Source organism: Colletotrichum chrysophilum, assembly GCF_026319265.1.
Source record: "Colletotrichum chrysophilum strain AFK26 chromosome Unknown scaffold_27, whole genome shotgun sequence".
Classification (NCBI taxonomy): Eukaryota; Fungi; Ascomycota; class Sordariomycetes; order Glomerellales; family Glomerellaceae; genus Colletotrichum; species Colletotrichum chrysophilum.
The window spans coordinates 458413-471845 of NW_026517314.1; the positions used below are offsets into that span (position 1 = coordinate 458413).

General features: G+C 50.8%; 4 protein-coding genes across 4 annotated transcripts; 2 read left to right on the plus strand and 2 right to left on the minus strand.

The window, feature by feature from the left end:
• Positions 1–392: 392 nt before the first annotated feature.
• COL26b_004528 (uncharacterized protein) lies at positions 393–1560 on the minus strand (the record flags this gene model as incomplete). The annotated part of the gene is made up of 4 exons (XM_053177403.1): positions 393–692; positions 743–1069; positions 1129–1413; positions 1513–1560. The coding sequence occupies 4 exons, from the start codon at positions 1558–1560 to the stop codon at positions 393–395; spliced, it is 960 nt and encodes a 319-aa protein (XP_053038762.1).
• Positions 1561–4964: 3404 nt separating this feature from the next.
• Positions 4965–6282, plus strand: COL26b_004529 (uncharacterized protein; the record flags this gene model as incomplete). Its single annotated transcript, XM_053177404.1, has 4 exons — positions 4965–5106; positions 5321–5778; positions 5915–6004; positions 6082–6282. 4 exons carry the CDS (start codon positions 4965–4967, stop codon positions 6280–6282), a joined length of 891 nt encoding a protein of 296 aa, XP_053038763.1.
• A 646-nt stretch (positions 6283–6928) lies between these two features.
• On the plus strand, positions 6929–7591 carry COL26b_004530 (uncharacterized protein; the record flags this gene model as incomplete). The annotated part of the gene is made up of 1 exon (XM_053177405.1): positions 6929–7591. The coding sequence occupies one exon, from the start codon at positions 6929–6931 to the stop codon at positions 7589–7591; it is 663 nt and encodes a 220-aa protein (XP_053038764.1).
• A 161-nt stretch (positions 7592–7752) lies between these two features.
• AGL2 (Alpha-glucosidase 2) lies at positions 7753–10112 on the minus strand (the record flags this gene model as incomplete). The annotated part of the gene is made up of 3 exons (XM_053177406.1): positions 7753–9295; positions 9363–9966; positions 10019–10112. The coding sequence occupies 3 exons, from the start codon at positions 10110–10112 to the stop codon at positions 7753–7755; spliced, it is 2241 nt and encodes a 746-aa protein (XP_053038765.1).
• Positions 10113–13433: the final 3321 nt, after the last annotated feature.

The following is a 13433-nucleotide window of genomic DNA, read 5'->3' on the forward strand; positions in this document are numbered from 1 at the left end:
GAGCCGGAATTTGATCCGGTTGTTCAGCGAAGTACGGCTTTGCCGCCAATGTTTGTGAAGTGACCAATAGGCCGGCGAAGTTCTCCGCAGCGCTCGGGTTGTGGGGTTTAGGTGTGTCGGTGAACTTCGCCGAGCCAAGTCCCAGCCAACGTCTGAGTCGCCGAAATTCCCCGACCCGTCGGCATGCGATAAAACAGATATTGAGAGAGCTTCTAAAGAATCACTTTCTGTTAGGTTATTTGTGGATACTTGCATTGAATGGCTCGATGTTCGATGTCCTACTTACCCCAAAATGTAGGGGCAGGTCCTCATGGGTTTCCAAGATCTGTCTGACGAAAACCGTATAATCTTTCATCTCAACTCGTTCACGTTATTTTTGTTAAGTATCTACTTTAAGCTTGCCCAGCCGCGGCTTTCTTCTGAGCAGCTTCAATCATCTCGCGCCTCTTCTTCTGGAAAATGGGCTCAACCTTTCCATCCAACGCTTCTTTACAAAACTCTTCAAATGGTTTCCCAGTCAAATCTGGGTAGAGTTCTTTGCCGATTTGATAACCCAGATAACGGGCATACTCGGGAGTGTTGTCCCCTCGAAGACCCCAAGACTTGCGGTACTGCAAGACAGACAGCTTGTGAGGGTTGGCTTTGTCATCCTTCGCCTTCACCATCGCGGCCTCGATATCATCTGACGACAGCTTCATTATGTCAGCTAAAACTCAATGAGATGAGAACAGGAGGTACATACGTATTGTCTCTCGAGTTTCTCGCCGCTCAAGTTTTCAATGAGATCGTAAACTTCGTTTTGCGAGATCAACTGGGTGTATGCGAAAACCTTCTGGTTCAGGGTACGAGGGTCCGCAACGATGCGAGCGACGTATTTGCCGATATCCCTTAGGTCAGTGATAGCAGACTTGACAGTGCCATCCCCTGCAATCCAGTTGTCAAAGGGGCTGGCGACAGCATCAATGCGACCGGAAGCCAAGCGAGGCAGGGTAATCTGGTACCACCAGCCGACGTCAATGACGGTGTAGGGAAGGTAGAGTGTTTGAACATGGTTCAAGACATCCTCTTTCTGTGCGTCAAAGCTTATTAGTTGCGTCTCTTAGGCTCGCCAGGGACACTAAGTCATACCTGGTCACGGAACCACAACATTCCCCTAGCCGGCATCACGGTACCAAAGAAGCAGGGGACGAATCGCCCGACACCGGCCTTCTTCGACGCGCTGGCAAGTGGGAGCTGATCAAGGAGGCTGTCTGCAACGATGGCGGAAATGACGACATCGAAGCCAGTGACTTGCTTAACGATTTCATCCTCAGGTCCTGTGAGGTCGGTGGAAGCTATCTTGACGCCTCTTTCTTTGAGGGCGTGAACCTCGGGCTTGTCAAGCGAGCCGGGTCGGATGAGAGCGGTCACGTCCTGTTCCGTGTCAGTCAGCATACGCAACGATCCTGGCGACCATCAAATTTCTCAAACTCGTACAAATTGCGTATCTGGAGATGCTAGGAGTCCATTCACAATGGAAGTTCCGGTCTCCCCGGTGGCTCCAACGACCGCGAACTTCATTCTTGTGCTGAGCTTATCGACAGGAACACTATGGTGAAAGTACTTTGCGTGAAAAACTGTGACAAGATTGTTCTACCGACTAAGGTAATGATAACAAAATGTTCAAGGCCAATCAGTCGTCATATAGTGAGAAGTCTGTGGTTTACATAGAATTTATCTCGCAAGCGACAACAAGCGTAAAATGGACCCCTAGTTTGGGAAGTCGAATATCATTCGCTCCCGCTGCCAAGATGAGGTCATTGCTACCATGTTTACAAAGCAGAACACACAAAGTCCGCAGGAAAGCGGGGAAAAGAAACGGGCTGGCCCGGCTTGAGACACGTTGAACGGGCGGAGTTTGTGGGTTCTCTAAACCGTGGTCCCCGCTTTCGGTTTCGGTTCCGGAAAGCCACCGACAGTCCGAAAGGTAGCAGTGATGCCGGGAACAGCGGCGCGGACCAACAATACTACAATGGATGCCAAGCTAAGAAGTCAGACTCAAGCTAAGATCCTACGGGAAGATCATTCGCCAAGTGTGGCATCGTGGTTGTTCGCACAATGCAGGCCGTGAAACCTTTCCGCATACGGACCGTCTTTTCTTGCTTTCATGACTCCATTGCTGTTATGTCACACAGAGTGAGACCTTAGGCAATCTGACAGATAATAATAACTTATGAGTTAATGTATATTACTATTACTATCTCTAATTACAGAGAGAGGTTTGCTTGTGGCGAGGTAAATACAAATCCCAAGTCGATGAAATCCTGAGCTTGAGCCCCCTGATCAAATCTCAAACCTTGTCTAAGCTTTGAAATATACGAACACTTTGTTCCCAGTGATGTGTTATTTGTATTTGGCGAATGAATTTCCCGTGGCCTTGTCTTCGTCGTCATCATCGTCTGCTTTATCATCATCTCTCGGGTGGGCATGCCTATCTTCACACCAAACGCAAAGGGATCCGCTGAAACAGCAAATTGACCAAGGGAAGCATCGTGTCCGGTCTGCAAATCTTTACTTCTTTATTTACCTCCGTAGAACTCGACTCGCTGAACCTGACTTAAAATCGACTCTATCATCTGTGCTCTCCATGGCCATGGAACTCTGCTTGGACGATTACTGGTCGCTGAGGCAGGTAAGCATGTTTCGAAATCAAGCAACGAAGTCCCGCGTATAGAGGATAGCTATGAGCTCTAGGAATGAACTTCACCTCTTGTCTGCGCTTAGTGCCCGATGCCCAATCGCAGTGCCAGAGACGGAACCTCAGTATCCGAAAGTAATACTCTGTTGGGATCAAAACAAGGCCCGACAGGCTTTAAGGAGAGCAGTGTGACCGCGCAAAGATGACATGGTCTTCAGATTCAGACCTGGTGCAACTATGCATAGTTGTTCAGAGGCGGGCTGTATAAGTTGCCGGTGAAGAACGAGCTGAAAACGTTCGTGCAATCTATTGGTTGACCTAGTTATGCGTGCGATAATTGTAGCAACTGTATTTGTGGACGCTCTATCGATACAACGAAGACCATCACACACCATAGCGTCTGCCGTGTTTTGATATCGTTGCTTGAAATGCGCGCGTGAAACAGGGAGAAACAGACTTTACAAATCGAAGTGTCCTAGCTTCCTTTGACGCCTAGAGCATTAGGAGTATGAATAAGGGTTTGTTGAGGGTAGGGAAGAATGGATATGATGTTTCTGACGAAAGGGTTACGTGTGGGTAAAGCCGCATCCATACAAGTGACTTTCGAGGCTCGGTGTATTTAGAGTCAGCTTCAGGTAATCAACTTCACGATGGTGGCAAGATTGCTGCTAAGAGCACTGAGGATCCGATAAAAAAATGATCATTTATAGGTTGTTTCAGGTCTTGGGCCCAAAAGAGATGGTGGCTGCTATGACGGATGTGTACGCAGAACATCACTTTAGGCTCAGGAGATGGTCGACAAACTACAACGGAGGGAAGGAAAGGTGCATCAGAAAAAGGACGTGAAACACTGAACATTGGCTGTTCATGACGGAACAGATTACTACTCCAAACTCCGGTAGGATCATCTGGATGGAGCAAAATAATCCCCCCCACCCCCGCCTGCCAAACAACCAGTTTGACGACGTAAAGTTGCCATCCTTCTCTGCGGGGGGGAAATCCTATGACCTACGTTTCAATCCGCAATTTGGACAAACCTCAATGAAATATCGATCCGAAGAGGCGGAAATCGTAGCCGAGCCTTATCATCAATCACGGTGTGATTTTGGTTGCAATTTCCGGCATAGCCTGCAGCAAGTAACATGTTTAAGCGTGATTCTGTCACCGACCCACACAGCCTACTTGAACATTTCAAAGCATGATCACCACATACTGTATACGAACAGTTTGAAAGGGCCACATCTGAGTAGAGAATACGTGATTATCACATTTCCGCTGATATTCCCGGTTGCTTAGCTGCACCTCCCCTAACAGGGAACATTGGCAACGCATCACCTTCCCAACACAGCCTCCCCGTGGTCCTCCATCTGACACCGTTTCCCCCAAATATTGGACGTTCAACCAGTAGGCTGAAATTTCGTTGACTTGGCGAGAAGCAATGGTGCAGCGAGGCATCCAATCGTAGAGGGTGTTCTAAAATTCGACATGGGTTCCGCGGCAGCCCAGACCTTTCCGCAGCCTGATTTGGCTTCAACTGAGCCGCCTGATCCGATTCTCTTTCTATCCACGCCCGATGCGTCCTTCTTTCGGACTAATGAAACGTTGGATTTTCCATTAAATTGGGCAATGATTTGATGGTTCAAATACAAGAAACGACCGAAAAAGAAACAGCAACAGAATTCCTTGTCTTCCAAAAGAGCGCGACCTCATAACGCAAAAAGCCGGTCCAAGAACTCAAACCCAATACTGCCTCTGATTGTGTGATAATACACGTCACTCGCCATGGGAAAGAAGCAATCTGACAGCGTAACCACCTATATCGAGAGAGCTCCAACCGACTCAGTCAGTCATGAAGACAGGGTATTTCTGGCTGCTTCTGAGCAAGAGGAAGCAAGCCTTTATTGTTACAAGAGCCCGGTCAGTAGCGGTGAGTAACTTTCGCGTGCCTTCCTGATGAGGCTGTGCTAACTTGTTCAGCTGGTAACTGCTTGCGGGTGACATTGAACCGTCCACTTTTGCCGTCCAACAGGGACGAATCGCTGAGGTTCCTCGGGGTCTGCTTGTGTTAAGAGCCTAACAAATCAAGACTGTATCTAACTACTACGCAGGAGTTTGGACAAGGTTCGGCAAACCGTGCGCGAGGTAGCACCGAAGATAATATATACCCTTCCATTACCCTCGTGTAAGTAAACGTTTCTTAAGCACCCACGTCAGCCCCACGCTCACAGACAAAAGCGGTGCTCATGGATATGGATACGACACCCATCACAAGATTAGTCTCGATCGTATGCTCTTCAGACAGATCATCAAGGATTTTGAGCTTCCCAGTATGAGCGAGGAAGTGGTTCAGTCCATCCATGGGGTGTTTTGCAGCTTCGATGAGGTCGAGGAGCAAGATGAAATCACTCACAGTCCGGTTAAGTCTCTCGGTATGTAACTCCAAGGACGCACGATCATGACACTCAATCACTGACTTCCCAATATTCGTCACTTTGTCCACCTCCAAGTCTCCGATGAGGCAATCGTTCCTCTCGATGAGAGTCCGAGTCGTTGAGAAGCAGTGCTCAATAACCTGCCTTCTACTGGAGGGCAAGCGGGACGATCTCTGCAGGGTGGTCAGCAACATCCTTGCTCGCACGGTAGATCTCGACTGGCGACACCCACTGGCCTTTCTTGTCGCGCTGCTTCGGGATATTGGGCAGGCCTCGGAGGTGAAGCGAAAAGAGTTGGATGACCATATCGTCAAGATTGAAATGGAGACCAACACGTGTATTCCCCCGCCGGTAGAGGGTCAGCCGGAACCACTCTTCACCAAGAAGGTCTGTTGGCCCGAGGACCATTACGAGTGTATAGGCCTCCTACACAGGTGCAACAACCAGCTCGTCTTTGCCACCAGGGCCGTCGACGAGGAGATTGAAGCGTGGAGGCAACTGCAGGGTCTGCTGGAGGATAGAAATTCGATATGCAACGTTGAAGGACTGGCCAACAAGAACATCCAAACCACAATGCTGAACACGGTCAAGTTCCAGTTGACTCACACCAAGAGTCGAAGAACTCAGATCCAGGGCCTCAGAGACCGCGTTGCTGTGCAAATTGAGTTGGTAAGTACTTCGAGTCTTGAAAGAATACGGGGTGAAAGATTCCCCTGTCTCTTCGTTGTCCAGACATTGAGACGGCTTTCGTTAATTCGGAGACCCGGTCAACATCCATGTTGATGTGACTGACAACATTCCCAAGATCCATAACATGACGGCACATAAGGAGGCCTCGCAGACTACCATGATTGCCATAGTCGCGCTGATTTTCGCGCCTGCGAGCTTGATAGCGGTAAGATTCTTTATTTGCACTTGATTTCAAGTTCTGCAACATGAATCTGGATGTTACTGATTGCGACTTTTACGCAGACCATCTTCAGCGCCGGTCTCTTCGCGACCGACGACCACTCCTGGACCACCTACATAGCATCTACAGTCCCTATCACTTTGGCCATCTTTGTACTCGGTCTCCAATTTACGAAGCTCCAGGCCATGCTTAGGCAAGGGTGGAAGGTTGCAGTAGGGGGATGGCAGGATGTACGGCAAAAGGAACCAAGGATGTCGGTTTGAACAACTGTCTGAGAACATCCGCTGCGACACGATGTTGTGTTACCTCTAGTTAACTTAAGTCTCTTTGAACTTGGTCAAAGCTACATGTAGACATTTAATGAAAGCGATGGACTGCAACGAAGACGAGGTCTTGGACGATGCACGGATGGTAGTTGAAGCGCGCAAGGGTCACATAATTATTCATATTCAGGCCCAATAACTCAAGATATCTGAGACGGTGTAAAAGTTGCCAGCGGGAGTGGTTTATCCAGTGAGACACTTTGGACAATAATTCACCTTCCTGGTGGAAATTTGGGTCAGGCGATTGAACATGAATTGGCCATTGCGTAAGAATGGTCTTTGTGGCTACCTTGAGAGGCCACGAAAGAGAGTTCGAAACGGAGTTGACGAACCTCGCCACTGGGAACTAACTTTTGCTAAATTAGATTTGACTATAAATTTACAGTGCCTTGCAAATCACTTGCTTGAAGAATACTATTGCCGGATCAATTCTCGTCAGAAACACCAATATTTACGTCCCCTTCCTCTCCACTTAGCGCACTCACCTCACCCCTCCTAATCAAAAGTTAATAGTTTAGACTGCACGGAAGTTCAGCTCAGTTTCATTGACAGAGCCTGTTCATCCCTACCTTACGGGTAAACAGCCATGTTAGAAGACACGGAGCTCCGCGGAGTCTACGATACTCTTTGTTTGTCCCGCGAGGGCATCTATCGCTGGGGCTTCTACCTCTATCGCACGACCTATGACAATCAGCCGCTCTGGGAACGCTACATCTCCAACCTCAGACAACGAGCCTTCGACTTCATCGCGAGAGACTCTTCAAGCAAACGCGACGAGATGCAAACAACTTTCCGGATATCTGTCATAGAGGATCGAGAGTCTCTGGATGGCGCGTCTATCCAAGAGGTCCTGACGCGATTTCAATCCTGGGCCAATGCTCTTCCAGATGAAAGCGACGAGAGCCAAGACATCCCAGCCAACGATAGCCGCGACTACGCTCGATTCAACCTGTATCTTTATGTGGACGCAGAATGCCTGAGTTCATTGGAAACATCCATTCCTTTTGTCAAGGTCGTTAACGCAGAGACCCCAGTTCCTGACTCTGAGGAGGAATACTCGGACAGTGACGAAGACCTGACAGACAGTGACGATGAGTCTGAAGCGAGCGAGCACGATCCTGAAGATGACTGGATGTATCTGGAGTGCGAGTCGCTGTGCCGTTACTACGACATCATGATTTACGGAGCTGAATGGGATCGGCAGTCTGGGCTGGTTAAGCGTCCCAGGAAGCGCCCATGGGATCTTTAAGGAGACGCACCCTCCGGCGTGTTTTAGTCAAGACGAGACACCTCAACATCGTACCAACAAACAGGTACTGAAGCTTTCCCCGTTCGGAAGACAAGTAGATTGAAATAGTTCCCTACTTATGGTCTTAGCCTTAGCTTCAAGCCCATGAACAAAAATATACATTAAGTCTTCTTGATAATAACCACACGACTGTCGTAGTCTCCCTCAAATGCGTACTGAAATCCAGTATTCATCAAAGTTGCTCCGGAGTAGGTGCCGTTGCCGTCCAACGAGTAAGAAGCAGTTGGGTCCAATCCTTGCAGGCGGAGCCTTGGCAGGGCGTGGTTGTACCAGGATCTGACCTGGTAGTAGAAGAGAACAGCCTGGGACCCGTCCTCGGAGATGACCATGGCAGCTGGCCAGTTGGATTTCTCAGGCAGGTTCAATCGCCACAGATCACCTCCAATCACAATTGGGTTGACCACTTCATTGAGAGCCAGCAATTCTGGGATATGGACCTTGTCCTCGTCAGAGATCTCGGCTGGGTTCAATTCGAGACCGAAGGAACCGCCCATCATGGCAACGTGAGCACGGAACTTGATGGGGATTGTACGCGTGGTCTGGTGGTTGGGCACCGCTGAGACGTGGGCACCCATGGCAGCGAGCGGGTAGGCGAGGGATGTGCCAAACTGAATGGAAATACGATCCAGAGCATCAGTGTTGTCGGAAGTCCAGATTTGAGGGAAGTAGTGAAGAACACCGGGGTCGAAGCGGCCGCCACCAGACGCGCAACCCTCCCAAAGAACATCGGGGAAGCGAGAAGTGAGGGTCTCAAAGACGTGGTACATTCCCAACATATAGGAGAGGCCGATGCCAGGGGTAGGTGTCTCGTGAAAACCTCTGTTGTTGTCCCATTTGACATATGTGACGGGAGCGCTGGAAAGGATACTGGAAACTGATGCGATGATATACTCCTGGACCTCAGGAAGAGCCACGTTAAGGACGAGCTGGTTTCGTCGGATCGTGCGAGGGTACGGCCCCGCATGGAGGGCCCAATCAGGGTGCTCATGGTAAAGAGTCGAGTTGGGGTTGACCATCTCGGGCTCAAACCACAGACCAAACTGCAACTTGTCGGAAGAATTGGTAACTTGCAGATTCGTGACCTTATTCACAAGAGCAGGCAGGCCATCCGGGAAGCGAGTCGGGTTGACCGTCCAGTCTCCAAGACCGGCCGTGTCGTTCAATCGGGGGTACTCCTGGCCGAACCAGCCGTCATCGAGAACGAACAGCTTGACGCCAAGTTGTGCAGCCTCCTGGGCAAGGTCGTAGACGGTGCTCTCGTTGTAGTTGAAGTAGAGTCCCTCCCAACTGTTGAGCAATGCCGGGCGAGGCTCGGTGACGAACTTGCTTCTCATGAGGTGCTTCCGGTAGAGTCGGTGAAACTTTCGAGACATGCCACCAATTCCTGTGTTGGAATAGATGGCGACAACCTCAGGCGTTGTAAGAGTCTCTCCTGGTCCGAGCGGCCAAGAGAGTTGGTAAGGGTTGAAGCCGATCATGGCCCGAGTGAAACCTTGAGACCCTTTCTCAACCTCGGCGGAAAATGAACCTGTGTAGACTAGGGAAAATCCCCAGGCTTCACCCTGAGATTCGGTCGTATCCGGAGATACAAGTGCCAGGAAAGGGTTGTGGAGATGAGAAGAGTACCCGGTTGTGCTTCCGAACCTAGTTTCGAGTGGAGTCAGCATACTTCCCTTGGCAGATCAATATCGGGTAGTTGGATTGAACTTACCCTTGCGTGCCGTAATCAATCTTCCGGCGGGTTCTCATGGCCTCTCGTGCCCAGTCTCCTCTCAGCTCAAGGAACTCCATGTCGTCAAATGGCAAGTCCACGCTGAGACTTGCAGCCTTCTCCACCGTGATGTTTCCCTGGCCCTCATTGGTGATGTTGACGCTCCGCACAATGGCATCGTACTTCGGGAAAATTGAGTAAGAGAGATCGACAGCGATTGAACTGTAATTGTCGAAGAGGGAAACGACCAACGTTGAGACGTCGTTCTCAGTCCCAAACGTGGACGGAAGTCCAGGCAAGCCAGGCTTGCCCTGGACGACCCTGTGAGATCGATACTGGAGGTCACTGACGGTGTACCCAGCTGTCTCGCGAATCTGCAGTGCGGGGACTCTGAAGTCCCCACGGCCAAGATCAGGGTACTCCCGTCTGACACGGCCGATCATGTCCACCCATCCGTTGACCTCTGGAGCAAGCATTGCCATACTCTCAGTAGCCGAACCTCCGAAATGGTCGGTGAGAAGATCGCCAGTGAGCTCATCCACATGAAAGCGGTACGACGTGTGGTCACCATTGAGGGCAAAGGACGTGCCATCAACAACGATTCCTTACCAAGGTCAGCGCTGCTGGACCGAAATTTACAATCAGTGTGGGCTTACCATTCGCGGAGGCATTCTGGGCTGATGTTTGACCAACAAGCACTGTTGCGGAAGCAGCCAAGGCAAAATGCCTCAGCCAGTTGTTACCGGCCATGTTGAGGGCTAAAGAGGTCGAATCACCAATGACAATTGGATGCTGGATGAGCTCGCCAGAGAAGTGCGATGTTCTCGAAAGTCCTGGCTTCCATTTGACTTTTTCACGGCGGAAGAACCGGTATTTATGTCACTTTCTACCTGCATATGCGGCTCGTCCGGGTCTCCAAGAATCTCGTGATGCATCCGCTCATGTCACGACCCATCGTCAAAATTGTCGGCGGTTCCCCTCTCAAAGATCAGCAGGGCAAGAAAAACAACTCCTCCAACATTGCACCCGGGAGCCAAAAGAGTAACGATCAACCTGCAGGATTAGTTTTCCGCAGCTAACCCGCAGTGCCAGAAGCACCGGATGCAACGTTCGGCCGGATCACAATTTTGGGCAACATGCAGCGCCAAACCCAATCCTGTTAGTTGGAGACGAGGGGTAGCTAGGCCGGGGTAGCACTGCAGTGGAACACTGGGGAATGGGGAAGGTTGGTGGGCGCCCGGCCTGGGGTAAGGGATGTTTATTCTGTGTAGCCGGGGAACTGTCCGGCAAACACTCCGGGCAGCATTTTCTACGTAGTCGATCATCCGAGTAATAGAGAAATTCGAGCTCGAAGTTGAGCACATGGATATTTGCTGACAGTTGACTGAAGTATCGAAGAAAATCTCGGGCGCAAAGAATGTTCCTGCTTCGCATCATTCACCGGTGAAGCAATTTGTTTCTCGCTGATGCCGATGATGACCCCACTGTTGTTAGTGCCGCCAAGAAGACCGTTGGTCTGATCATGATCGCGGAACGTCATCGTGGGGTTGAGTGGTATAAAGTATTCCGCCAGTTTTCCGCCGGCACCACTACTACAGGAAATCCCCACTCATAGTAAGCTCAAAGGGCGGAGTAACTATCTGTTGATTGGCTATTTGCGAACCTCTTTCATATCGTTTGTTCTCGTATGATTTTCTAGAATCATCATCGGCACCAAGAAAGACGGTCTATCGTGGGTCGGACTGATCTGGCTTTTCGTAGTTCGGTCCTATTGTGGATTCTCAGAACGACGATATGAGCAGAAGGCTGTCATTTGGCTGGTTGCAGAGTAGTCACGCTGACTCAAGCGAATATTTTGCGGAGATGTTTATCGTCGTCAATTGGCCCCCCAGAGAAAATAGCACGATTGGGTTGCGTGGTTCATGTCGGATCGTCCCCACAGGTCCATTTGAAAAGCCGTTGGAAGCATCTATTGATACAACGAGGCATGAGCATCAATGGCTCAATACGTTGTTATGAATGAGAACAGACAGCTTCAGACCATCTCTTAAGTGTCTGTTAGCCCGGATAGAGTTGAAAGCGGCGGTTGCAGTTAGTGACGGAGTTTAGGCTTTGACTAGACGCCTGGCGTTACTTGCCATTGATCTGGTAATAGAATGAACACGATGGGTATTGTCTTGAACAATCACTGTTCAAAGCTTCATAGCGCGGAAATTATCCTTTTTATAGAATAGGAATTCTATAATTCGGACAAAATATGAATCTTTCTTGGTAAGTATTGTTTTGTGTTTGAGCTAACTCTGCTTATCCCCTAGGGGCCTCTCATCCTCTATGCATAGACTCCCCCGGACCCCTCCTCCCCCTACCTCCCTACCTCCACGACCGAGGGGCCTCACGCCCCCCCCTATCCGGCCCTTGGGAAGGGGGCCACGATCGGCCACTGCCGCCCTCCAACAGGCTCGAGAGGGTCGGGCCCTCCGAGATGAGGCCCTGGACCTCCTCGCTAGAGGCCTAGATGCCCTCATTGGGACGGCCCCAGCACGACTGAAGGCTACAGCCCAGGACCTCATCGATACCTTTACCCAGTTTGCAACTGCAGAAATCTTTGGACCCACCTCTGGCCCCGGCACCGGAAAAACGTATGCCCAGGCAGCTAGTAACTCTGCCGCTAGCGGCCCCGGCCCCGGCATCGGCCCTGGCTCCGGCTCCGGCCCCAGGCTGAACCCAGCAGCAGGCCGGCGGGCCACCAGCCGCACACGCCAGCCTAAGCAGACCCAGGACCTCCGCCTACTAGTTCGGCTCCCTGCAGAACACATCCCTACCTCCAGAACCCTAGCCCCTCACTCAGTTAAGATGGTGGTGACAAAAGAGCTTAACTTACAGCCGCAAGACCTAGTTGAGGTCCGCCATACTGCTACAGGCTTCTCACTTCAGCCCCAGAACAAGGAGATCCAAGCCTTACTTCTCCAGAGAGCCCCTGAGATCAAAAGCTGCCTTACAGCTGAGAAGGTTGAGGTGCCCACTAAGTGGCATCAGTATATCGTCCCATTCTGCCCCCTCTACTTTACTAGCCTCGATGGTAGCAGGGTTAGCATAGAATCCGAAATAGAGGAAGAGGTCTTCCTGAAGACAAAGCAAAGACTTATTTCCTGGCGCCCAACCCGGGATAGCCCTGATCTAGCTACAGCTACGCAAAGCCTGGTTATCGCCCTCCCTCAAGGGGTTAAGGAAGGCTTTCGCCTGTTTGGACAGTCAGGTCCTGCTCGTCTGCTCCCCCCAAGGAAGCATATCCCTAAACGACACTCCCCTGGCTGCCAAGGCTTTCACTCAAACCGCTACTGTACCCGGAAACCCCTCTGCGAGAACTGTAGCAAACCCTTAGATACTCATGAGGCTGGAATCTGCTTAGCTAGGCCTAAGTGTGCTAACTGTCATGGGCCCTTCCCAGCAAGCCATGCAGACTGCCCAGCTAGGCCCTTACTGGTTAACAGAAACCTTACTATTCCAACCCGGAAGGAACTGCGAGGGATCCGGAAGGTTGGAGAGAAGGCGTCTAACGACCTCCTAGCAAACCAGGCTGGCTCCCCAGGAAGCAGCACACAGCAAGCTGAGACTAGGCCAAGCGCTACATCTAAGCGCCCTCGACCCCTCACACCTACGCAAGACTCGATTATTGTTGCAGATACTGCTAGTATAGCTGGGAGCAGCAGTATGGATGGGGATGAGGCTGAAGACTCTGAAGCCCTCCCCCCCCCTAGCAACCGCCCTATCCATCCACTCCCAAGCAGCAGCAGGAGCCAGAGGGTAGCCCAGAAGCCTGACTATAACGTTTTTAATGCCTACACCCACCTCGACCTCGACTCAGAGCTATAGGCTCAGGCCAGCTACCCCACAGGTACTACGAGTTGCCCAGTGTAATGTGGGGAAGAGGAGCCCAGCCCATACAGCTCTCTTAGAGCTCTGCTGGGCAGATCAGATCGACATAGTTCTGATCCAGGAACCCTGGATAGGCTATAGAGATAAGATGCAGATTAATACACACCCAGGCTTTAACTCCTACGTACCAGTTGA